The sequence below is a fragment of the Carassius auratus genome, unplaced genomic scaffold (assembly GCF_003368295.1).
Source record: "Carassius auratus strain Wakin unplaced genomic scaffold, ASM336829v1 scaf_tig00033656, whole genome shotgun sequence".
NCBI classification, from domain to species: Eukaryota; Metazoa; Chordata; class Actinopteri; order Cypriniformes; family Cyprinidae; genus Carassius; species Carassius auratus.
Window position 1 is genome coordinate 157,886 of NW_020526097.1, and position 27,735 is coordinate 185,620.

Below are 27,735 nucleotides of genomic sequence, written 5' to 3' on the forward strand. Positions count from 1 at the left end.
ATCAGTCTGAGATCAGTGTAACCTGAGCAAAGTAAGCAAAGTAAAAAAAAAACAATGCATAAAACGTGTCTTCCCTTAAAGCTGTCATTAGATTGATCACTTTATATCTTAAATCAAAGACACGACTGAGCATCAAAAACAAATGAAGAGATGTAAAATATATTACTCTACCAGAGCAGATCAGTCCCACATTGTAGTCACTGCTGCAGTTGTGTTTGTGTGATGATGATATTGAACAGAATGAAATCTGAGATTCATTTCCTCTGCACTGAATCTCTTGTGTCCACATCTGAGCATCTCCTTTACCAAAAGCAGCTGCTCCCAGCACCTGTACAGGAGCCCCACAGTCCAGCTCTCTACACACAACCTCTGCATCCTGCTGGTCAAAGGCAGTGTCACACACTGACATCCACGTCTGATTATGATATATCTCCAACCTCCCAGAGCAAAGATGAGCTCCATCAGCAAGTCTGGAGTGTTTATGACCTGTTTATATTGCATAAAAGTGAGGATTAGGGGAGCTGGTTTTGTTTAACGGGTTCTGGATGTGTCAAGTTTTACAAGCAATTCAATTTTTTTACACTCAATAAAGTGTTTCATATAAACACATATGACTGAACGAGTCAGTCTGTTGTTTGTTATCTGGCTCGGCTCGGTGTTCATCTTCATTCTCTCTTCACAGCAGTTCAGTCAGTGTACTGTTTGAGTACATTAATTACTCTGGGATATTGGTTTGTTTGAACACAGAGGGAGTGTCAGCCACATTAAAAAAGTTAACAGCTTAAGTCATTTGTGGATTAATGCGTATTGGAGACGTGAACCGTTTCAAACTATTCAGTTCGATTTGGTGAACTGGTACAAAAAGATCTGGTTACATAGAATGAATCCCGCGAACCAGATTATCACAAACTGCTTTGTTTTTAACTCTTTCTCACAACAGACACGTAAGAGAAGACAATGCTGAATAAAGTCATAGTTTTTGCTATTTTTGGACCAAATTGTATTTTCGATGCTTTAAAAAATTATAATAAAAACTAACTACTTTGATGTTTTTCTTACCTTTCTGGACATGGACAGTATACCGTTCACACAGCTTTAATGAAGGGACTGAGAGCTCTCGGACTAAATCTAAAATATCTTAAACTGTGTTCCAAAGATAAAAGGAGGTCTTACAGGTTTGGAACAACATGAGGGTAAGTTATTAATGACATAATTTAGATTTTTGGGTGAACTATCCCTTTAAAGAACGCCACACACACACGTCTCACAGAAATCATATATAATTCAACCAATCCGATTACGACTTCGACACTCCTGAAGTGTTTCCATTTCTGTGTCCCATATGGATCAGATGTTTAGCCAATGGTCTGTGGGCGTGATGTCTGAGGCTGAGACTATGGTGACCCATACTCGGAATTAGTGCTTTGCATTTATCTCATCCAAAGTGCACACACACAGCACTGGACACGCACACACACCGAGAACACACACCCGGAACAGTGGGCAGACATTTTTGATGTGGCACCCGGGCAGCAGTTGGGGGTTAAGTGCCCTGCTCAAGGGCAGCTAAGTCGTTGTATTTAAGGTGGGAAACAGCACAGTACATTCACTCCCCCACCTACAATCCCTGCCGGTATTAGACTCAAACCCACAACCTTAGGGTAACCGCAAACTTCTCCCTGCGTGCCCTCTTCATAGTCTTTTTTTGACGACTTTCCAAAGAAGTGATTATTCTCTGCAAAGTCTACTTTAACAGACATCGTGAGCTGTGAACACTGCTTAGGTACCCTGTCAATTGGAATGCACCTAGTGTGTGTGTGCATCTTAAATAGTGCGGGGAATGAGCAACAGGTGCGCTTGTAATCAGCGCCAGGTTCATGGGAAATGAAGTCCAAGAGGAAAACTAGTATTCAGATGATGGTGCCCTCTGGTGCCGATCAGGGGAAACCACAGACGTCTGACACTGTCTATCCCTCTTTATCCTTTTTATCTCATTGAGACTGGGTGAATGTGTTGTTGATGTATAAATGTGCAGTACTTCAGAATTAGCTTGTTTTTGAAGTTTAGTTTCAATAGCACATATATAGAGGGTGTAGGCAGTGGATGGTCCTTACGGGCACATGCCCGCCCACCCCAGTTTATAATACAAATATAACATTTATTAAATAATTGTTGTTTAATCTTTTTTTTAGCACAATTACAAAACAATTATAACATCTCAAATAACTAAAATAAAGTGTGTGTTTTGCCTAATTCTTGATGAGTTTGACTGACAGCTGTGTTAGGCATTTAGGTGTTATCCAGGCTATGCATGTAGCGCCTGTGAATTTGTGCATGTTCACCACTGTTGGGAACATTACTTTAAAAAAGTAATTAGTTATAGTTACTCACTACTTGTTCCAAAAAGTAACTGAGTTAGTAACTGAATTACTCTATAATAAAATGAACTCGTTACCAGGGAAAGTAACTATTTGCGTTACTGCAAAAAAAAGAAAAAAAAAGAAAAGTTGCTATATGTCAAATAATTTTTTTTTTTTTTTAGCAGTTTTCACAAGTCAGTTGAAATGAGTAGAACAGACAGGTGTTCGTACATAACTTTCGATATTTATTGCACGTCAACAGACAGCAAGAGTTTTAATCTGCATTTCAAGTGCTATCTTTGTAAGGAAAGTGTTTTTGGCCACTAGCTTTGTAGATGCGTGTATCACACATTACACGCACGTTCTTGGCTTTGACCACAATGAATTTGAAGTACCGCTTATATCTCCACCTGGAAAATTCCAACTTTTCATCGGATTGCTCCTGACTCGCCATTTCTGCTGCTGCGAATATCTGTGTAGCTGTTGTTTGTGTGTGTGTGTTTGGCGCCGCTGGCGCTGCCGCGTGTGCCGGCATGTGTGTAAAAACACTGGCTCTGATTGGCTACCATGAAACATATGACACTGCCTTAGCCAATCGTAATCGCTTATCTCGTTTTTAACCCACCTCCACACTCGCTGTGTGAGCCAGGGGTGTGTTCGGATTACTAATTTATGAATAGTTTATGAGTATCAGTTTCAGAATATGTTGGTCTATTATTTAAACAATTAATAAAAAATAAAATAAAAATAACAAACCTGACATTTCTGAATAAAACAATTTTCTACACTTTTGTTATATTAGATTAGATTAGATTAGATTAGATTCAACTTTATTGTCATTATGCAGAGTACAAGTACAAGTACAGAGCTAATGAAATGCAGTTAGCATCTAACCAGAAGTGCAAGAATATAGTGTTTTATATACATAAAAGTGCAGAGTAAGTAAAGCTATGATATACAGAATGTACAGTGGAGTTGCTATATACAGTATTGAGCAGAGTATATACAGAGTATAAATATGAATGCAATGTAGATATTGTATGTACATTATGAACAGAGCAATGAAGGATTATATATACATTATGAATAGCAGGAACATGAGAACAGTGGTAATAAATACAGTTGAATGAGTGTGCAAAGTATTGTTGAACAATCTATTATATGCAAAATAACAGTAGTGCAATGATTTTTTGTAGAAATAGTCTACTGTGCTTGTACAGTAACCACTTAGACAGTTTATAGTGTAATGGATTTAACCATGTGCAGTCTGTGCAAAATATGAGTAGTGCAATACATGTATGTAAAGTACTGTGACCAGTGCAGTAAAAGAGCAGGTGCAGGTTAGATAAGTGGTGCGGCATTCAGAAGTGTCACAGCCTCAGGAAAGAAGCTCTTCCTGAGCCTACTAGTTCGAGAGCGTAGGCTTCTGTAACGCCTGCCGGATGGAAGGAGGGTGAAAAGTCCATGGTTAGGGTGAGAGGCATCCTTGATGATGTTTCTTGCCCTGCCCAGACAGCGCTTCTGATAAATGTTCTCGATGGATGTTAACTGGGTGCCGGTGATCCGTTGAGCAGTTTTCACCACCCGCTGGAGTGCTTTGCGGTCAGATGCGGAGCAATTGCTGTACCACACTGAGATGCAGTTTGTGCGTATGCTCTCAATGGTACAGCGGTAGAATTCAGCAAGGATCCTGGGACTGAGGTGAACTTTTTTAAGGCTCCGTAAGAAGTGAAGGCGCTGCTGAGCCTTTTTGACCAGGGTGGAGGTGTTTAGGGACCAGGTGAGGTCATCTGAGATGTTGATGCCAAGGAACTTGAAACTTGACACACGCTCCACTACAGCTCCGTTGATGTAGATGGGTGTGTGTGCATGATTCCTAGTCCGCCTGAAGTCCACAATGATCTCCTTTGTCTTCTGGGTGTTTAGTTCCAGGTTGTTGGTGGCACACCACACAGCCAGGTGCTGCACCTCATCCCTGTAGGCTGACTCGTCGTCATCCTTGATCAGACCTACCACCGTGGTGTCATCTGCAAATTTGATTATGGTGTTGGAGCCATAAACAGGAACACAGTCATGGGTGAATAGGGAGTACAGGAGAGGGCTCAGTACGCAGCCTTGTGGCACTCCAGTGTTCAGGGTGATGATGGAGGAGGAGAGGTTATCTAACTTAGACTGAGGTCTGTTAGTCAGAAAATCTAGAATCCAGTTGCAGATGGGTGTGCTGATTCCAAGATGGCTGAGCTTGGAGATCAGCTTGGAGGGGATTACCATATTAAATGCAGAACTGAAGTCTATGAACAGCATTCTCACATGTGTGTTCTGACTGTCCAGGTGGGTGAGGGCAGAGTGAAGTGCCGTTGAGATGGCGTCCTCAGTTGACCTATTGTTGCGATAGGCAAATTGGAATGGGTCTAATGTAGCAGGGAGACAGGATTTTAAGTGGGATGCGACCAGTTTCTCAAAGCACTTGGCAATGATGGGGGTGAGTGCAACAGGACGGAAGTCGTTAGGGACCGATGCAGTGGAGTGCTTCGGTACCGGCACGATGGTGGAGGTTTTGAAGCAAGTGGGGACAGTTGCTTGGGCCAGGGACAGATTGAAAATGTCCGTGAAGACCTCAGCCAGCTGCTCTGCACAGGCTTTAAGCACACAACCAGGTATTCCGTCAGGGCCAGCTGCTTTCCGTCCATTCACTTTACGCAAAGTGGAGTAAACATCTGATGTGGAGAGTGTGAGAGGCAGTTCACTGGGTTGATGCTCAGTTTTGAGTGAGATCTCCTTATTATTTTTATCAAAACGAACATAAAAGTGATTGAGCTCATCTGGGAGGGAGGCAGAGCTGGAGGGGGGCACAGAGTTAGGTAGTTTGTAATCTGTGATAGATTGTATGCCTTGCCACATATGCCGGGGGTCTGAAGAATTGAAGTGTTCTTCAATCCTCTGTTTATGTGTGAGTTTGGCCTGGCAGATACCCTTCCTCAGGTTGGCTCTGGCTGAGCTGTAAGCCTCCTGGTCACCAGACTTGAAGGCTGCATCTCTTGCTCTGAGCAGGAGGCGAACCTCTCTGTTCATCCAGGGCTTCTGATTAGGGAACATTTTTATTTTTTTGGGTGTGGTCACTCTGCTCACACATGTGTTGATGTGCTCCAGGACAGAGTTGGTGTAATTGTCAATGTTGATCCGAGAGTTTGTGGTGGCCTGGGCAGCAAACTCACTCCAGTCTGTGTGCTGGAACTGATGTTGAAGAGTGGAATCTGCACCTTCCAGACAGATTTTAACAGTCCTTAGTGTAGGTTTCACACATTTGATAACCGGGGTATACTTGGGGAGCAGGAACAAAGAGAGGTGGTCAGACTGACCCAGATGGGGGAGGGGTGTGACTTTGTAGGCATCAGTCACATTAGTATAAACATGGTCCAGTGTTTTATGTTTTATATTTATATAATATAACTGACATTCGTGGCGATGACAGAGATGTGGTAGTTTTACTATGCGTGTCTTCCACTGTGTTTATTTTTCAATAAGATCATATAAAAAAGAAACAACCTGTTTGACTCCATCCATTAGTGCCTGCTCACTTTTGCCCAGGTCCGCCCAAAAATAAAATTCTGCCTACGCCACCGCTATATATCATTAAGTTGGCTTGAAAAATCTATTTACTATATACTATATAAACTTATTATTGTTATTCTTAGGCAAAATTTAAACACTAACTTTAGATTGGTCTGACTCAGTTTGCTATATCTTTTCAGACTGATCCGACATATGGTTTTTGAAAACCAGACTATCAAAACCACCAAAAAGCCCATAGACTTACATTGATGGAATGTTCAAATGACCCAAGCCTATTCAGGCGGGCAGCTGTGGCCTAATGGTTAGAGACTTGGACTTGTAACCTGAAGATCAAAGGTTTGAGTCTCGGTGCTGGCAGGAGTTGTAGGTGGGGGAGGAGTAAAGGAACAGCGCTCTCTTCCACCCTCAATACCCATAGCTGGAGTGCCTTTGAGCAAGGCACTGAACCCCCAAGTTGGTCCCTGGGTGCTGGATCTATAGCTGCCCACTGCTCTGGGTGTGTGTGCACTTGGATGGGTTAAATGCTGATCTCCGACTTTCACTTTCAGGGCCCTATTTTAATATTTTAATTGTAATATTGTAATATTACCTTTAATTTGTAATATTTTACATGTTTGTGTGGTGTTGTGCGTCCCTGTGTTTAATAAGCAGCGTGTACGCACTGTTGTGGACCCGCCTACATTAACACGCTCTTTAAATAACAAAGAAAAAACATTGCACCAGACCAGGTTTGAGTTGGTCTATGGCACAGTCTATTTTCAGCTCCTTAAAATAGCAATGCGCTTGAACACACCTCTTTTTTAGACGAGCACAAATGAGTGCAAATGCATTCGCTAATTAAACGATCTGGTGCCGGACTGTAACTAGCAAACACACTTGCGATGCGCCTTACGTCGCATTGTGCCGGGTGTATTATAGGGCCCTCAATCTCCAACTGTCAAAATTCAAACTTAAACTCAATTAAGCTGCGCTTTTATGTACTATTTCTAACCCATTCAAACTTCCAATCTAATATTTCTAATTTATCTAAATCATGCTAGTAACTTGATAATCATGCAAACAACATGCCAATAACATGCTAATCTTGCTAAGAACTTACCCATTATGTTAGAAACATGCTAGAATCATGATTGTAACTTGCTTATCATGCTAGTGGGAAGTCAACATGCTTGTAACTTGCTTGTAACATGCTAATAATGTTAGGAACATGCTAGTAACGTGATATTAACATGTTAATCATGTTAGAAACATGTTAGCAACATGCTAGAAACTTGCCAATAATGCTAGTGTAGCGTATCAGACCCGAACCACACAAATTAAAAAGTCGATCAGGAGCATTGAAACACGAGCCGAATTCCTCAGGAAGGCAACAGGATGTTGTAAATCATTCCTAGTGCCACAAGTCAGAAGCAAGATAACCAATCAACCAACTCTTTCACAGAACACCTTTCGACATTAACACCATTAGAACAATTATTGACAATTTCAATTCGGAGAAGAGATTATCAGTATATTATCAGTCCAGAGAATATCATTCCATCGCTTAACTCCATATTCATTTATATATAACACACATATTTGATTATCATGTTTTTAATCACTTTTTGTGTATGTCTTTTAATAACTATTGGATAACCTAAGGATTCATATTTATCTCATGTTTAGTATGTTTGTGTTTCAGTCTGCTTGCTTGAAATATTTCTGACCATCAGTTATTTGTCAAATGTATCATATTATTTTTATAGGAATCATGTCCAAAATTATGCCCTGCAAAAGTGGCAAAATTCGGACCACGTGCTTAATAAGATAACATATGATTTATGATACCCTGAGCAAAGACAATATCCTATTGGTCAAGAAAAATTTGAAGTGTGGCCAAAAGGCCAGTTTAAATTCTCAAGCACCATCAAATTCTGCTTTTAGCATTTGCTTATTAGTCATGCTTTTAGTCATCACTGTAAACATTCTTTTCAGCATGCGTCAACCTGCACGTCTGCTGATACTTAGCCACGATGAGAAGAAACACCACCTAGTCTCTTCAAACTTTACTTCTGTTCTTTTACTTTAGTTTCTTCTCTTTTCCGATTGAGAGTTTTGTGTTCTGAGTTAAGTTTTGTAACTCTGTGTCTCCGAGTCTGACCTCGAGTGCCCGTTTAACTTCAACCAGCCCACAACTCTGCATTGTCAGCCAATGCCCAACCACGGGCTTCCCAAGACGTCACTTCAGCGACTACTGAACTTCCAGCCAATCAGCAACCTCGGGAAACTCACATTTGTACCGGTGTATTTAATATAATTTTAACCTCAATTCGAGGGTTAATTAAATTAAAATTAAATTAAATTAAATTTATGCATTTAGCAGACACTTTTATCCAAAGTGACTTACAGTGAATTCAGGCTATCAATTTTTACCTATCATGTGTTCCCCGGGGAATCGAACCCCCCCAACCTTGTGCTTGATAGTTATAATTATGTATATAATTGATAGTGATGTTCATGTATATGCAATTTCACGTATTGCTGTAAACTTGGTATTCCACATTTTTGTTCTCTTAAACTCATTCTTCCCTAAAGTTCTATCTTCCTGCAACTTGAATGTGAATGAGTGTGTGCGTCTGCTTATGTGTTAGATTGGCTTAAATGTCATAGATTTATCTAATAAAGCCTCATTCATATTGAAAAGAGAAGTAGTGTCATGATTCTGCCCTCGTGTCCTTGATTTTTCCTAGTCTTGAGAAAGGATCATGGCAGACCCGTGTTTTGTGTACAAGCACATGGCCTTGTCTTTGGGCCATGTGCTTGTGTTGTCTTGTTCCCTTGCCCCGCCCCCCTTGTTATCCTAGTCTTGTTGTGATTGCCTTATCTGTGCCACCTGTTGTGTCCTGATTAGTTCCCCTATTTAGATCTCCTAGTGTGCTCTGTCTTGCGTCGGTTCATTGTTCCACTCTGAGAATGTTCAACTTATGTGTTCCTACCTGTCAGCCTCCTGAGATATCTTGTCCTTGAAACCCCTCAAAGAAGTCTTTTGTCTAGCAGTGAGTGTTTATTTGTAGTTCGTGTTCTCCTGTTTAGAGTCCTTGTTTACCTTGTCTACTCAGTTTTTGTTAAATTATTTAGTGTCTACCCTAGCCCTTGTTTTCCCCCTCGTGGGTTTTGTTTTTCCCCTTTTTGTATATAATAAATCCTCTGTGTAACCCGATTCCTGTCAGCACTTGAGTTCCTCCCTTGCCAACCCCGACAAGTGGGCCTATCTTGTGTTTTGTGATTACAAGTTAATGTCTTAAACTGCCGATCATGTTACTGTGCTAATAGTGTTTTCACTATAGTTTGGATATTAATATCCAGTGAAGATTTGATGTTAAACGTCTCGTTCAGTGATTCGCTGGCCGTCTCAGTAATCAGCCGTGAAACAGTGATTCTGTTTAAATTCCCTTTAAAACCTTAAATGATTCCTTTTGAGCTAAATTGACCTGTTTCCCTTACACTAGAAACAAGTTAGCAAACATGCTAATAACTTGTTAGTCATGCTAGAAACATGCTAGCAACATGCCATTGACATGGTAATTATGCTAGAATCATGCTAATAGCTTGTTAATCATGCTGGGAACCTGCTAGCAACATTCTAATAATGCTAAAAACATGTTAGCAACACGATAGTAACTTTTTAGTAACATACTAATCATGATAACAACATGCTAGTAGCTTTCTAATCATGCTAGCAAAATGCAAGCAACATGTTATTAACTTTTTAATCATGCTAGAAATATGTTAATTATAGGATATATCCAGTTAGTGACTTTATGCAAAAACAATTTGATTTCGATGTGGATCCTTGTGGTTTCTGGTCTTCATTTCCTGAAACACTTGATCACCTTTTCTTTTACTGTGAGGTTTCTTCTAAATTTTGGTTTGATATACACAGCTGGTTGTCAGTAAAAATGGAGACAGTTTCTCCTATAACCCAGCAAGATGTGCTATTTTTTGAATGTGATTTAAATTCATCCTTCTCTGATGTTGTGAATTTTGTTTTGTTGATGGGTAAATATCATATACATACTTGTAAATGGAAAAAATGTAAACCTTCCTTCAAAAATATTCTTATGTGAGTTTGTTAAAATGTTTCAGAGCTTAAAATGCCTCAAAAAACTTAATCGAAAATCTGAAAAGTTATGCCTCTCTTTGTCAAAATATCTGTTATTTAAAAAAAAATTTTTGGAATGACTTCATTGACTACAATTTTGGTTTCATCCTTGCTCCTTGTTATTGTGTTTTTTTTTTGTTTGTTTTTTCTCTCTCTTTAATGTAAACTCTGTGCTGGTCTATATGAAAGTGTCTTACATTCTTGGTTCCCTGTCTTGTTACGGAAATTAAGCAAAAAAAAAAAAAAGATGTTAATTATGCTAGAATCATGTTAACAACATGCTAGTAACATGCTAATCATGCTAGAAACAAGCAAACAGAGATTCAAATAACTTGCTAATCATGCTAGAAACAGGCAAAAAAGATGACAATCATGCTACAAATATGCTAAAAACATGCTAGTAACTTTCCAGTAACATGTTTATCTTGCTAGTAACATGCTATTAACATACTAATCATGCTAGTATTATGCCAATCATGCAGGCAACACACTAGTAACTTGTTAGTAACATTTTAATCATGTTACCAATATGCTATTAACATGCTAATCACACTAGCATCATGTTATTAACTTGTTAATTATGCAAGAATCATGGTAACAACATGCTAGTAACATGCTAATCATGTTAGCAACATTATATTAACATGCTTATCATGACAGAAACATGCAAGCAACATGCTAGTGACATGTTAATTGTGCTAGCAACATGCTTATAATGTTGAAAACATGCTAATCATGCTACCAGCATGTTAATAATGCTAAAAACATGCTAGTCATGCTAGAAACAGCCTAGCCACCACCCCAGGTACCCTTGCAATGTGTTTTATACCTATCTGTTTTTTTTCTGATTGACTGCATTGCCTTAAAAAAAACATTCAAATCTTTAAAATTATTTTAACTTTTAAACTATTTGGAAATGAGCAGCCTGCATATTCTGTTGAATATCTTACTATACTCTGCTAAAACTCCTAAGTTTTAAACAATATGAAGGTAAACATATGATGACAAATGATGATGAACTGTAATGATTTATTTAATTCAATATGAAAATGCAGTAAAATAGTCATGGCAAATTTACATTATTTTCAAGCTGTCGAATTCTTAAGTTGTAATTAATTCTAAGAATAAGACATGCTTGTTTAAATCATACGCAGAGATAATCACATTCAAATATATATATATTTATTTTCTTACACAGTCGACACAAAAATTATCAGAAAGTGTGGGATGCTTTGAGGTTTAATTTTATTCACCTGAGCAGATGACTCCAGCATCACTATTATGAGTGCAGAGAGGTTTATTCCAACCTGCTGATCCACAGTTCTTCAGTGTAGACTCTGTTCCTGTACATGTTAAAACACTCATCCAGATTGGTCCTGATCCTTGTCCAAAATAAGCAGCACCTAAAGCATCTACAGGTTCTCCACAGTCCAGCTCTCTACACAACACTGCAGCATCAGGCACATCCCAGCTAGCATCACACACTGTTCCCCACTGACCTCTATGAAGAACCTCCACTCGACCAGCACAAGGACTGTTTCCATTTACCAGTCTCACATTCATTACGTCTAAGAGAGAGGGAAATACAGAGAAATACAATCAATCAATCAATAAATCTACAGAAAAGAGATTATTGTCAAAAGAGTCATTGTGATTAAAAGTTGTATAAACATTTGGTAGTTGCACTTGAGTCCTATATGTTCTGTGAGCAAAAATAATGCCATTTTATCTTCTTAGAAGACATGAAATACAGAGCATGAAGAATATGGACTACATTCACATCTATACAATGTTTGATAGGGAGCCAGTGCAGTGTTGACAGGACCGGGCTAATATGGTCATACTTCCTGGTTCTAGTAAGAACTCTTGCTGCTGCATTTTGGACTAGCTGTAGTTTGTTTACTAAGCGTGCAGAACAACCACCCAATAAAGCATTACAATAATCTAACCTTTTGGTCATAAATGCATGGATTAACATTTCTGCATTTGACATTGAGAGCATAGGCCGTAATTTAGATATATTTTTGAGATGGAAAAATGCAGTTTTACAAATGCTAGAAACGTGGCTTTCTAAGGAAAGATTGCGATCAAATAGCACACCTAGGTTCCTAACAGACGACGAAGAACTGAAAGAGCAACCATCAAGTCTTAGACAGTGTTCTAGGTTATTACCTGCAGAGTTTTTAGGTCCTATAATTAACACCTCTGTTTTTTTCCAGAATTTAGCAGTAAGAAATTACTCGTCATCCAGTTTTTTATATCAACTATGCATTCCATTCGTTTTTCAAATTGGTGTGTTTCACCGGGCCGCGAAGAAATATAAAGCTGAGTATCATCAGGATAACAGTGAAAGCTAACACCATGTTTCCTGCTGATATCTCCCAAGGGTAACATATAAAGCATGAAGAGTAGCCACCCTAGTACTGAGCCTTGAGGTACTCCATACTGCACTTGTGATCAATATGATACATCTTCATTCACTGCTACGAACTGATGGCGGTCATATAAGTATGATTTAAACCATGCTAATGCACTTCCATTAATGCCAACAAAGTGTTCAAGTCTATGCAAAAGAAGGTTGTAGTCAATTGTGTCAAACGCAGCACTGAGATCCAGTAAAACTAATAGAGCGATACAACCACGATCAGATGATAAGAGCAGATCATTTGTAACTCCAAGGAGAGCAGTCTTAGTACTATGATACGGTCTAAATCCTGACTGGAAATCCTCACATATACCATTTTCTCTAAGAAAGAATATAATTATGAGGATACCACCTTTTCTAGTATCTTAGACAGAAAAGGGAGATTCGAGATTGGTCTATAATTAACTAGTTCTTTGGGGTCAAGTTGTGTTTTTTTTATAAGAGGCTTAATAACAGCCAGTTTGAAGGTTTTGGGGACATATCCTAATGACAATGATGAATTAATAATAGTCAGAAGAGGATCTATGACTTCTGGAAGCACTTGTTTTAGGAGCTTAGATGGTATAGGGTCTAACATACATGTTTTTGGTTTATATGATTTAAACAAGTTTATACAATTCTTCCTCTCCTATAGTAGAGAATGAGTGGAAACACTACAAATACAACTCCAGCTGAGAAACAGCTTTTGAAAACAGAGGCTGACATTGCCATTCTCATGGAATCCAATGGGAAGTTCCTACAAGGCCGTAAAGGGCCAAAACTTTGGTGCCCAAAAACAGGAGAATACTTTCTGACTCCAGTTTTGGCACACCTACATATATCATCATACGCACAGGCACCAACAACCTGAGAAGGGAACAGGAGAGAGTTGGGCAGCTGATCTGCAGAGTAGTAGAGAATGATAGAGACCTAGACCTGCCAACATTGGAAATGTATTTTGAGCACCATCAACGTGGCGGTCGGGTGGCGGGTAAGGGGGTAGGCTCTTATGAAATCATCCTACCATCACAAAAACTTAACAGTCCGACAGGGAAGAGACTCAGGAGGACAAATAATCTAGTACAAATAAAAATTCCACAACCACATCAACACAGTAAAGCAATGCAAATACTACACCTGGCTTACTGTCACGCTGTCAGTCTCTGTTTTCCTGGGTGTTCCCTAGTGAGCTCACTTCTCCTTAGGCACTTCACCATAGGCACTTTAATTCCTCTAGTCTGGTTCTGTCTTCACAGTAATTGCACTCCAATTAGAATCGCACAGGTGCTGACAATCCTCTGTCATTAGTCTCCCTATGTATAGCTGTCTTTCTCTGTCATCTGTATGGAGTCCTTACCCTATGTGTGAGTTGTGCTCGTCTCCCAAGTTTTCCCTTTACCTTCTTGTTCCTCCGAGTTTCCTATCCATTTCATCCGGTTCCCTCTTTTGTTTGGTTTGTCTCTCATGACTGTTTATTTTGTATTTTTACCCTTCTGTAAATAAAACCCATACTTGCAATTGGATCCTACCCTCTCCTTGTGTTTTCCCAAACCCAACCGTCACAGAAGGACTCCATCAACTTGGATCCAGCAGTATGTCTGCTGCCATGTTCTCCCCAGCCAGCAAGCAGGAGAAAGGTGGCTTCGAGGGCTCTCGCCTAGTGGTGTTCCGGGGAACCAGGGGAGGTCGCTCCGGAACAAACAGCCGGGAGGAGGTCCGGCAGCGATCTTCACTGTGGGCGCCCATCGACCCGGGATTCGGTTGGGGGCTGCCAGTTCCCCAGTATGTCCCGAGAGGAGAGGGGAAACGCAGATCGGCCGAGCCAGCGCCGTGGAACCAGATGACCGCCAGTCCTGTGCATCGGCACAAAATGGCCGCCAACCCAGCGCTACAGTACAAGATGGCCGCCAGTCCAGCGCCACAGTACAAGATGGCCGCCAGTCCTGTGCTGCTGCACAAAATGGTCGCCAGTCCAGCGCCACAGTACAAGATGGCCGCCATTCCAGCGCCACAGTACAAGATGGCCGCCAGTCCTGTGCTGCTGCACAAAATGGCCGCCAACCCAGCACCACAGCACAAGATGGCCGCCAGCCCATTGTCACAGCACAAGATGACCGCCCGCTCAGAGCCACAGCACAAGATGGCCGCTAACCCAGCGCCACAGCACAAGATGGCTGCTAACCCAGCGCCACAGTACAAGATGGCCGCCAGTCCAGCGCCACAGTACAAGATGGCCGCCAGTCCAGCGCCACAGTACAAGATGGCCGCCAGTCCAGCGCCACAACCCATGATGGCCGCCAGCCTAGCACCACAGCACAAGATGGCCAATTCAACGCCTGAGTCTCCTGACAAGGTGCCACCGACTCGCCATCATAAAGGACGGAGGAGGAGACAGGCGTCTGCCGTTCCTCAAGGTCCGGAGAACGTTCCCGAGCGGGCCGTTGCCGTCCAGGAGGACGTTCCCGAGCGGGCCGCTGCCGTCCAGGAGGACGTTCCCGAGGCGGTGCCCGATGCAGTTCCCGAGGAGGCGCCCGATGCTGTTGCCGAGGCGGTGCGTGATGCTGTTCGAGGTGCCGAAGCGGTGCCCTCCGGAGTCGAGTCAGGTGTTCGTGGACCCTCCAGAGTCAGGGTTAGTCACCGTCGACCTTCCAGAGCTAGGGTTAGTCACCGATGACCTTCCAGAGTCAGGGCTAGTCACAGATGGCCTTCCAGAGTCAGGGCTAGTCACAGATGGCCTTCCAGAGTCAGGGCTAGTCACAGATGGCTTTCCAGAGTCAGGGCTAGTTACCTATGGCCTTCCAGAGTCAGGGCTTGTCACTATTGACCTTTCAGAGTCAAGTCAGGTTCCCATGAACTCTCCAGAGACAAGGCTAGTCACCGGTGATCTTCGTCCTCCCATGGGGTCGGCCACAAGAATGTGGTGGTCTTCTGCTCCGCCCTGGGGGACTCCGGCCTCGACCGCGAGGACGTGGTGGTCTTCCGCTCCGCCCTGGGGGACTCTGGCCTTGACTACGAGGATGTGGTGGTCTTCCGCTCCGCCCTGGGGGACTCTAGCCTTGACTACGAGGATATGGTGGTCTTCCGCTCCGCCCTGGGGGACTCTGGCCTTGACTACGAGGATGTGGTGGTCTTCCGCTCTGCCCTGGGGGGGCTTCTGCCTTGACCACATGGGTGTGATGGCCCTCTGTTCCGCCCGGGTGGTAATCACCTAATGTCCTCAACTACCCATGTTTTTGTTTGCATTTGTTTGTCTATTTTCCTCCTTTGGACCTGGCCCTCCGTCCCTCCCCTTTTTCCCTCCGCCGGTCCACCACCCTCCTGGACTCCTTGTTTTGTGTTACACTTTCCTGTCTCTGCCTTTCCATCCCATATGGTTGTTCCGTCTCTGTTTTTTCCATTGTACCTAGTTGTCCTGTCTTTGTCTCTCCATTCCACCTGGTTGTTTGTTTCTGTCCATTCTATCTGGTTCTCCTGTCCCTGTTTTCTGACCCTCCGTCCCCCCCCCCCTAGTCCGCCGCCGCTTCACCTCCCTCCTACCTCTTTTTCTGTTGGGGTTTTCCGGGGTTTCAGGTGGAGCATCTGGGAGCTGCTCCGTAGGGGAGGGGGTAATGTCACGCTGTCAGTCTCTGTTTTCCTGGGTGTTCCCTAGTGAGCTCACTTCTCCTCAGGCACTTCACCATAGGCACTTTAATTCCTCTAGTCTGGTTCTGTCTTCACAGTAATTGCACTCCAATTAGAATCGCACAGGTGCTGAAATCCTCTGTCATTAGTCTCCCTATGTATAGCTGTCTTTCTCTGTCATCTGTATGGAGTCCTTACCCTATGTGTGAGTTGTGCTCGTCTCCCGAGTTTTCCCTTTACCTTCTTGTTCCTCCGAGTTTCCTATCCGTTTCATCCGGTTCCCTCTTTTGTTTGGTTTGTCTCTCATGACTGTTTATTTTGTATTTTTACCCTTCTGTAAATAAAACCCATACTTGCAATTGGATCCTACCCTCTCCTTGTGTTTTCCCAAACCCAACCGTCACACTTACATTTCAGAAGGAACTGCTCCAATCCAGAAAATAAATATACCTGTGTGCCATATACATCCCGGCATCAGAATCCCCCTACTACAGCGAAAAAATGTTATCCACATTAGAGGAAGAGACAACCCACTTCTAGGAAAATGTGCTCATCTGTGGACACCTGAACAAAAAAACAGGACTGCAGCCGGACTTCACAGACACAGGGAGCAAATACATCAACAACAAACTGACTGTTATTAATAACACATTATTCCATATCCACAGAAACAACCATGATCATATATTAAATTAAGAATGGGAAAGACCTCCTGCAGGTCTGTATATCATCAACAGTAAGTTACAAGGAGATTCACATTTTGCTGATCTCTGGGGAATAGCACAGTTGATTATATGATAACAGACATAGATCCTTCATCTCTCAGATCATTCACTGTTAGAGAACTAACCCCTCTGTCTGATCACAGACAAATCACTGTCTATCTCAAAAAGACAGAAAATAACATTAACACAAAGCCCAGTAAGGTGTACAACATACTGTAAGAAAACCATACAGATGGACTGATAGATAACTTTCAAAATAAAACCTATTCTCACAGTAATGAAGGTGTCAATCTTGTGGTCAAAGATAAAAATATCCATATTTGAAAAATCACCAAAACAATCCAAATGAAAAAAAGAAAAAGAAAAAAAAAATATATATATAATAAAACACCCAAAAATGATTTGATCAGGACTGCAAAACTATTTGCAAAAAAACTGAGAACATTGTCAAATCAGAAACACAGAGATCCAAATAATGCAAAGACAAACAGACACAACTGTAAACAAAGTCAAACGATCAACCAATTTGTAAAACTATAAATAGCAGTCAAAGATAACCAAGACCCATTCAATTTCCCAATGACTGATAAAGAACTTAAAGAAAAAGTCTAAAACTTCCAACTCAAAACAACCAAAATCAGGACCTGATGGGATATTAAATTAAATTATAAATCACAAGCAGAAACTTCCAATTAGCTATTCTAAAACTATACAATGTGATTTTGAGTGTAGGTTACTTTCCTGACATCTGAAATCTAGGCTTGATAACACTGTCTTTAAAAACTGAGATAAATTTGACTCTAACAACTACAGAGGCATCTAGCAACCTGGGAAAGTTATTCTGTAGCATAATAAATGCTTGACTATTAGACTTTATCACCACACACAATGTACTTAGCAGAAGTCAAACCAAATTACGGTACATCTGACCACATCTACACATTACATACTATAATTGAAAAACATGTTAACCAAGATAAAGGTAAAATATATGCATGCTTTATTGACTTAAAAAAAAAGCATCTGACTCAATTTGCACAATGGACTTTTTTTTACAAACTTATTGAAATAGGCATAGGAGGTAAAACCTATGACCTTATCAAAAAAATTTTTTTTACACTGAAAGTAAATGTGGCATAAAAATCTGTACCAAACGTACAAGGTATCTTTCCCAAGAACTGTGGAATGAGACAGGGCTGCTGCTTAAGCCCAACATTATTTAACATTTACATCAATGAACTGGCGAGCAGTCTGGAGCAATCTGCAGCCCCTGGCTTCACTCTACACAACTCACAGATCAAATGCCTTCAGTATGCAAACGATCTGGTTCTACTGTATCCCATTCAACATGGTTTACAGCAGAACCTGGAGCTGCTAGAACAATATTGCCAGACCTGGGCCCTGACAGTCAACCAAAATTATAATCTTTCACAAAAGATCCAGATCCCAGGGAACACAACACACATTTACATTAGGCACTAATGCACACATTACACAACAAATACCTGGGTTTGAAAATCACATTCACATGAAACTTGAATAATTCTGTGAATGAACTGAGAGATAAAGCACCATGCAGGGCCTTCTATGCCATAAAACAGCAATGTCCTATATAAATCCCTATCAGAATTTGGCTGAAGATATTAGAATCAGTAATTAAGTCCATACATAAGCATACGAATAATGTATCTTTTAAATTGTGAGTGTAGTTGCATCTGATCAAATGTGCATTTTTATTCATTAGCTTGGGTTAAACTAATTTTACTTTGTTGGATCAGCAGCTATGCTAATGATGTCTCTATTTTGTTTCTATGTTTTGCCACGGGATGTAACTAGGATTTACACAAGCTCCAGTCTGGATCCAGAACACCTGAGAAGAGATGATGCTGACCCTCAGAGGACCCCAGATGATGCTAACCTTGAATCAACAAACAGAACTAACAATTATTGCTACATGTGTGACTGCATCATATAATAACTATTAATTAATAATATTGATAGTTCATCGTCTAGCTGACTACGTCTTGTATTATTATTTTTATTTTTTATTTTTTTTTTAAATCCTGTAAAACGTGCACAAACTACTAGCTACTACTAAATATTGTAGAAACATAATTTTCTGTAAAGTTGCTTTGTAACGATTTGTATTGTAAAAAGCGCTATACAAATAAACTTGAATGACAGTGAGGTGTGAGGTCCACTGACAAATCCAAATCAATATTTCATTATGGGAAAACATCCAATTGAGACCCTGCATGCAGAACTCTGTAAAAATATATTACTTGTGCATCGGCACACAACAAATAATGCATGCAGAGCAGAATTAGGAAAATATCCTCTAATCATAAAGATACAAAATGGGCAATTCAATTCTGGGAACATCTGAAACTCAGTGACCCCAATCACATCATTATAAAGACCTTCAATACCAAGAGATGAGCAAATAAAGCAAGCCCCTTCCTCAGCTGATCCAGAGCTTCAGTCCTGATGCTTCACTAACATCTACTGATGCTCTGAATCACAACATCAGAATCAGATTACTGCACAAATCAAAGAGAACTCACTGGCATACCCAAACACAACAATAGAGTCAAATGCAATGCTATTTGACCCTAAAGAGAGAGTACAGTATGGCAGGGAATCTATACAGTGTCAGATAAGAAACTGAGAAGCACGTTGACCAGATACAGACTGGACACAAGCTGATGATAGAGACGGGCAGACACAGAAACAAATGGCTGCCACCAGAGCAGAGATTGTGTTCACACTGTGATCAGAATCAGATGGAAACAGAACTGCTCTTCCTAACAGAATGCCCCAAATACACGGATATACGAACAGTGTTCTGTGATAAAATACAGCAGATCCATCAGACATTTAAAACTCTTTCAAACCAGGAGAAATTGCAGTATCTGTTAGAAGAACACAAGAACTGCTGCGTTTGCTTCTCAATATGTGTCTGTCTGACACCATGAAAGAGAAAACACTCAACCTATCCTGATCTGATGTTTCCAGCGCATGTAGATTATGTTATGCCACATTACTCTATCATATTACTTGGATGTAAATTTTGCCTCTGTAAATTTTATTTTATTTTATTTCAAACTTATACACTTACATGCACTAACTCATGTTGCACTGCATGCTTAATACTTTTTATATATTGTTATTATTATTATTACTATTATTCTTTTTCTTTATGTTAATCAGTGGTGGACGAAGTACACAAATCAAGTACTTGAGTAAAAGTACAGATACGTATAGTAAAAAATTACTCCAGTAAAAGGGCTCGGAGGAGCCACAGCCTACTTGATTGAGAGGCTGTGAAACACTCAACCTACTGAAACCTTACAGAGCTCAGGGGAGCGAGTACTCAGGATACCAATGTCACAAACTGATAGGCAGGACATCTATCTGAAGACCTATCTGAAGCGCCAGCGTCAGTCTAAACCTAAAGCAAAAAAGTTTTTTTTTTTAGGAAGACCAACTACTCTACCCCTGGGTGGCTAATAGCCCTGAGGCTAAACAGAAATGAGCAGTGGCCCAGCACGCATATAAAATGTTATGACAGGAAGGCCATCACATACTCAGCACAGAAGCCAAATCTTCTTTGAGCTCCTTCCTAATTCGTTCTAGCCACCAACTGGGGGAGGCTTCAGGGCCCTGAAGTCCATACTTTAATTGCTCCTCTAAGAATGACCCCCTAGGTCTATACAGGGAACAAGGTCTGTAGAGAAATACAAATCAGTGTTAGTTATATACACAGAATTTTACAAACCAAAAAGTTCACCTGCGGCGTGCGGAGTGAAGACTCGCCAGAGAGTTCTCAATGAATCTGGGGTCCACCACTTTTACATGCCTAAAAGAGGCGCTCACATTAACCAGTTGCTACGGTGGGCCATCAGAACATAGTTCTCATTATAAGGCCCATCCCCAGGGCTGGTGTAACGTAAACGCCTGGGGAGTCAAGAAGAGGGAGAGGGCTGGTAGAAAAGGCCCTCCAGGGAGATCAAACCCTACTTCCGCTGAGCGTTGCTGCGCTTGTGCTGAATGACCTCCCTTAAATCCCTCTTCTTGCGGGAGGCTCGCCTCCTCTTTGTCCTACTCCTCCTGGGGCCTGGATCTCAGCGGTATACAGGTCTTGAATGCGGCTGAGCACGCCTTCGCTTCCCTAAACTTTCCAACCACCGCCTCGACGGAGGTGCCAAAAAGTTTAGCAGGCGAAACTGGTGAATTAAGGAGAAGGGTTTTTTCTTTCTCCCCGATATCAGCCAAGTTGAGCCACAGATGTCTTTCCGTGGCCACCATCGCCGCCATCAATCGCCGATCGCGGCAGCAGTCTGTTTAGTGGCCCGGAGAGATAAATCTGTGGTCCGGTGCAACTCAGCGACCGCCTCAGGGGACAGCCCTGCCCCCTGGTCGAAATCCTGCAGAAAGTCAGCTTGGTAGGCTTGGAGCACTGCCAAGGTATGAAGGGCAGCACCAGCCTGACCTGCTGCCGTGTACGCTCTGCCATTCAAGCTAGCCGTGGTTTTAAGGGGCTTGGATGGCAGAATCGGAGCTTTTAGTGTTGACACCTGCCCAGATACGAGATAGTTCGCAAACATCTCGTCAATGGGCGGCATCGACACATAACCATACTCCCCGATCCCCTAAACATCAGCGAAATTACCCCGCTGATGTCGATGAATGCGGACAGAGTATGGTTTCTTCCATGCCCTCTCGATCTCTGAATGGAGATCAGGAAGGAATGCAAGGCTCTGCTGAGCTGGTGGTCTATGTTCAGGGAAAAAACGATCGTCAAAACGACCGCGAACGATCTCTCCCTGAGCGCGCCGCCATGGCAACTGAAGTTTGTCAGTGGCGCGCTCCATAACTTCCACCAACTCTGCGTACACGGGGCAGGATGGCTGACGAGGTTGAGGAAATAAAACATCCTCCTCAGCCATCTCTTGCCCAGCCCGAAGAGCACTCGCTGCAGTATCAGTAGGAGAAAAGTCTCCGTCATCCACCTGCAGCTCACTCTCGTCAGCCGATGACGCGTCCGAGAGGTTAACGCCCCTCTCGAGACTGTCAGCGAGCTCCATCTGAGAGCCCCATGAAGCGCGTCGCCACTCTGCCTCGGCACGAGCGGGACCCGATCCGCGAGGACCAGATGCTGAACTCTCTTCCCTCGAGAAGAGAGCCCGACGAGAGCGGAGCGTTCTCATAGAAAAACACTCACAATTTGCACAGGACGCTCCCTCAAGAGCATCCTGTGTGTGCTCTTCACCCAAACAGTACACACACATCGTGAGTGTCACCCGGCGACAAATATCTTGGGCACGGGTCAGCACATTTCACAAAATAATTAGGGCTTGCCTTAGATGTGTGTTTCATTTTCGCTGTAAGCAGACATTTAAATCAGACAAAACAGTCCCTGAAGACGAAAAGGATATTGTCATGGTTTCAAGGCGCCCTTTGTATATCCAGGTCGCACGCTCATCATTCAAGCTGATGATTCACGGCTGTCGCCGGTCAGCATGATTGCTGTGAGTTGATATTTGATTTCAGACACCTGTCACACCTGAGGCGTTCCCCATAGCGTCGATGACGTATTGTCGAAGTTCCCTTCGAAAGGGAACAGATTATTATCCTTATTGATGTGAATACACCTCTATCTGAAAATGGATAGTTTAATTAAATGTTTTATTTTTTTACAAGTGTTTCTCTTTTTAGGCCACTGATGAAGAAAAGGTGGTGACTGGGAATGGGATGAATGGTGGTCAAAGAAGAGAACATCCTTTCCTCTAATCTGATTCAACAGTGGTTTTAAAGGAGGATGCTGTCCTGGATAATGTAAAAAATGTCACATGCTGGGCTGATGGGGCTTCTTCATGACTACATCAACAATGCTAAAGAGATCATGAGAGTTGATATTGATGCATGATCTGTATTCATGGACTATGAAACAAACTGTAAGTGTAAAATTTGTAAAAACAATGTTAAATGCTTGTTCGGTGTTGTTTAATAGAAGAGTTTACACTCTGTCATACACCTGCTCACATTCTTTCACACAAACATGCGTCTGTTAAATGTTATAATATAATATAAATTTTCTGCATTTCTTCTTACATGTTACTCTTTGACTTTTCTCTTTTTTATATAAATATTTACCTTTTGATAGTTATTATTTGTATGTAACAGTGATTTTTAAAATGAACAAGAGTTGTAGGTTTAATGCCTTGCTCAATTTGGGTTCAATTTAGCCTAGCATTCCAGTGTTTCCCACAGCCTTACACTCAATTGGTGGCGGCACTCCGCAAGTTTATTTTCTGCCAGCAGGAGGCTCTTAAGAGCGGGAGAGGTAAGGGTTTCTCCGGTAATTGGGTTGTTTTCAACCCAGCAGTTTTTAGAGTGAATGTGCATCATTTTTAAGCAGCCCAGCTGCAATTGCTTTGGCAATACAAATGTACAGTTTTTGTAATGCTAATAAAGCTCACCTAAATTGAACTTAATTTAAATAGAGAGAGAGAGAGAGAGAGAGGGCAGAGCCCCAAAAAGAGAGTGCCAGCAAAGAAAAAAGGGAGCAAAGAGACCAATCAGCAGATTACAGCTTCACCCACTGGGCAAAAGGGGTGACAATTAGCAGACCCCCGATGTATACACATTTTGGCCTAAAGCATTGATCTATATCAGCACTTCTGGGATGCAAAATGGCCCTTTTTTTATTCAAGATAGGTTTGGGACAGGAAAACAGAAGTGATTTGATAATTGTTTATCATTTCTGACCCTACAGATTTATTATTGAATGACAAAATTGGAAATGATCAATTTGCTACAATTGTAAAAATATAAAATAACAGCACTGGGGCGCATATGCTACTAATTGCTCTCATAATCTTCTTACCAGCACACAGAAGCGCCTGGTGATCATCATGAGAACAGTTGTGTTTCTGTGATGCTGGACACATTTGAATCTGAGATTCATCTCCTCTGCACTGAATCTCTTTTGTCCACATCTGAGCGTCTCCTTTGTGAAAAGCAGCTGCTCCCAGCACCTGTACAGGAGCCCCACAGTCCAGCTCTCTACACACAACCTCTGCATCCTGCGGGTCAAAGACAGCATCACACACTGACATCCATGTCTGATTATGATATATCTCCAATCTCCCAGAGCAGTGAGAATCTCCAACCAGCCGGACTCCTAGTAGTGAGAGGAAATAAACTTAAGAAAAGTTACATGACCTTTGTTATCATAGATTTCTAAACATCCACATTTATCTATTATAAAAAAAAGACTTTATAATAACTTTGGCAATAAAATGTACAAATTATTTGATAATGTTGACAGATTATTATTGTATGTACATTCAAATTGTTACAAATGTTATGAATCTGATACATATATTTCGTTTTTTGAATGCACATGAACTATCCAATACTGTCATTAGTCTTAGCCTCAGATATCACAGGGGAACACAGATGGTTCACTTAATGCCTTTTTTGGAAGGAAACAAACACTTGGAAAACACTTGACTGTAAGCTCATTTCTGATTGGCTGGCTTTAAGAAGTGTTTATGATACACTGTGCTGGTACAATAATATTTTCTGAGGAAAACTGATCATTGCATAATTAGGATTTACATTTACATTGTACATTTATGCATTTGGCAGACATTTATGCACACACTGAAAAGCCTAATAAGTTGACTGAACTAAATTTCTTGAGTAAACTTGTTGCCTCAATTTCATTGAGTAATGGAGTCTCCCAAAACTTACATATTTAAGTTTATTTAACTTGACGGTTTTGTAGACTACCTAAATCCCTCAGAGGTTTAAATGTTTACATGATGATACATGATACATGATTCATTTGAAGTCACCATTGTGGTGGAAAGTGTTTGGTTTAGTTGGGATCTTGGTCCAGTTACTTCTTGTGTTAATTTGTCTCTTGCTGCTGTATTGGTGTATTTTAAAACGCTGTTTTGTGGTGAAAAAAGACAAATTTAAATGAGCTCAGGTGTTATTTGATGTTTTTTGTTGATGAGAAAGTCATCACATAATACGTATTTGAGATAAAATAAGTTTTGTTTGATATTTTTAACAGGCACCAGGAGTAAAATACTTATTTTAAAGATGGACGAAATTAATGTGTTTGAAATAATTTGAGTAAAAGAATCAATCAAGTACTCACACACACAGACTTCTAGATTTAGCATATGCATCACAATAATGGTGACAAACAAAAGAGCTCCATAGCACAAACTCCTCCTTATTTTCCAGCCTTTTTTGTTCTGATTGTCACCATTGATGTGATGCATATCCAAAATCTTGATGTCTGTTTGTGACGACATGATCGGTTTTCTAAAAGTAAGTACATTGTTTTATCTACAAAGTTTATATCCATAAAAGTATATCCATAGTTGCAGCAATACATTTTATTTTACTATAATTAGTCACCATTACAAGCAAGATATGTGTATGTTAGATCTCAACTCTCTTTGCCACAGTAACAGTGTTTTACAACACACAAGTTACAGCAGCAAGAGACAAGCTAACACCAACAAAGAGCTGATAACACCTGAGCTCTTTTAAACTTTGTCTTTCTTCGCCACAAAAACAGCATTTTAAAATATACTGTTATAGCAGCAAGAGACAAGTGAACATAAGAAGTATCTGGACCAAGATCCCAACTAAACCAAACATTTTCCACCACAATGGTGACTTCAAATGAATCAAGTATGCACATTTAAACCTCTGTTAATTCTCAATAAGAGCTTCTCTAGGTGTCTGACAGAAATAAAGTCACAGAACCTTGTAAGGAGGATATGTGAACATCTATATCGGATGTACAGAAGACATAAAAAACATAAAAAAAAGACGTCATAAAAACATTCTCTCCTCAGTGGATGTCTTTTCAATGTCTGCAAAGACATAAAAATACTTTTTTTTTTTACAGTGCAGTATAGGGTTTACTGTATTTTCATAAATATTGTGACAGTTTGTCAAAAGGTCAAAGTTTAAATATGCTGTTATTTGTTTTACTTCAGTGTGCTGTCAAAAATAAGAACATCATTTTCAGTTAAATTTACATGTTGAGTTAACTTAAATATATAAGTACACTTGAAATTAGTACCAAGTTAAGTGAACATAATTGTTTAAGTACATTAAATAAGCATCAAGTTTGGTGAACTGAGTGATTTAAGTACAATCTACAAAACCGTCAAGTTAAATAAACTTAAAAATGTAAGTTTTGGGAGACTCCATTACTCAATTAAATTGAGGCAATGAGTTTACTCAATCAATTTAGTTCATTCAACTTATTAGGGTTTTCGATCTAACGAGTTAAGCAGTAACTTTGGCTGCCATGTTCTTTCGCTCAAAGGAAAACGATTGGGCCACTTCATCAAATACTTAAGTTGTCGTTTCAATAATCATCTCAAAATCACGTACCACAAGGATTTAAATTAACATATTTCACCAGTAGAAATCATGCAAAACAACTTTATGTCTACATAATTTTAGTCACCGAACATAGTACACAAAGAAAAACTTCCTCTTGAATTGTAGTTCAGCAACCAAACAGACCAAAAGGACGAATTTTGTAATCCACCAATCAGTGCTTTTGTTCTCTTGTTGCTAGGCAGAATTTCTCCCATGGCCAATCACATTAAAGGAAGAACAGAGTGACGTTGAGTTTTTCGAAAGGATTACTCATGATTTTGAGCTCACAACACTTGAAATCTTAAGTTTATGCATTTTGAAGGTAAATTAGTTAAATTAACTCATATTTTTAAGTGACAGGGCCAAAATGCAAAATTTTAAGTAATGTTTAGTCGACATTACTTGATTTTTTAAGTTAAGGCAACATTAGGGTTTACAGTGCACAGAAAAAGTACTTACAGATGCATTCAAGTTGAACATTTTATCAGTTAATGCATTCCCTAAGAATTTGACCCTATGATCTAGGTGTTGCAAACAATTTGTTGTAAAAAAAATAAATAATATAAAACTTGAACTAAAATAAAAGATGTGTGGATCAACAGTGATGTACTATGTTAATTTTAAGAACAGCTTACCTGAGCAGATGACTCCAGCATCAGTATCATGATTACAGTTATAATTAAAGAACTCAGCCGATCCACAGTTTTTCAGTGTAGTCTCTGATCCAGTACATAACATACAGTTTGTCCAGATTGGTCCTGATCCTGGTCCAAAATGAGCATTACCCAGAGCATCTACAGGTTTTCCGCAGTCCAGCTCTCTACACACAACTGCAGCATCAGCCATATCCCAGCTGTCATCACACACTGTTCCCCACTGACCTCTGTGAAACACCTCCACTCTACCAGCACAGCGACTGCTACCATTTACCAGTCTCACATTCACACTGTCTGTATATTGAACACAGAAAACAAGAGAGCAAACAAGACAGTAAGAAGAATCTCATAAATAGAGAGAAAAAAATATTTCAAACACAGAGTTTGAAGATTTGACATAAGATTTAATTGAAGTAAAATAAATCTGCTCACACCTGCACACACCAGTCCAACATCATTATCATGTGAACAGTTGTATTTGTGTGGCAGTGATGTTGGACATAAGTGCATCTGAGATTCATTTCCTCTGCACTTAATCTCTTGTGTCCACATCTGAGTGTATCCTTTGCCAAAAACAGCTGCTCCCAGCACCTGTACAGGAGCCCCACAGTCCAGCTCTCTACACACAACCTCTGCATCCTGCTGGTCAAAGACAGTGTCACACACTGACATCCACGTCTGATTATGAAGTATCTCTAACCTCCCAGAGCAGCGAGAACCTCCAACCAGCCTGACTCCTGAAAAAAAAAAAATTCTACTCTTGTTTTTCTTTAAAGACAGGGGTGTCCAATCCTGCTCCTGGAAGGCCAACAGTCTGCAGATTTTAGTT

General features: G+C 40.8%; 1 protein-coding gene across 1 annotated transcript; it reads right to left on the minus strand.

Moving 5' to 3' along the window:
- Positions 1–512: 512 nt before the first annotated feature.
- Positions 513–27,469, minus strand: LOC113081296 (deleted in malignant brain tumors 1 protein-like). Its single transcript, XM_026253370.1, has 6 exons — positions 27,341–27,469; positions 26,886–27,200; positions 23,714–24,010; positions 11,328–11,642; positions 5,252–5,620; positions 513–541 (listed from the first exon to the last, which is right to left on the minus strand). Exons 1-6 carry the CDS (start codon positions 27,456–27,458, stop codon positions 513–515), a joined length of 1,443 nt encoding a protein of 480 aa, XP_026109155.1. The 5' UTR covers positions 27,459–27,469.
- Between the last annotated feature and the right edge of the window lie 266 nt (positions 27,470–27,735).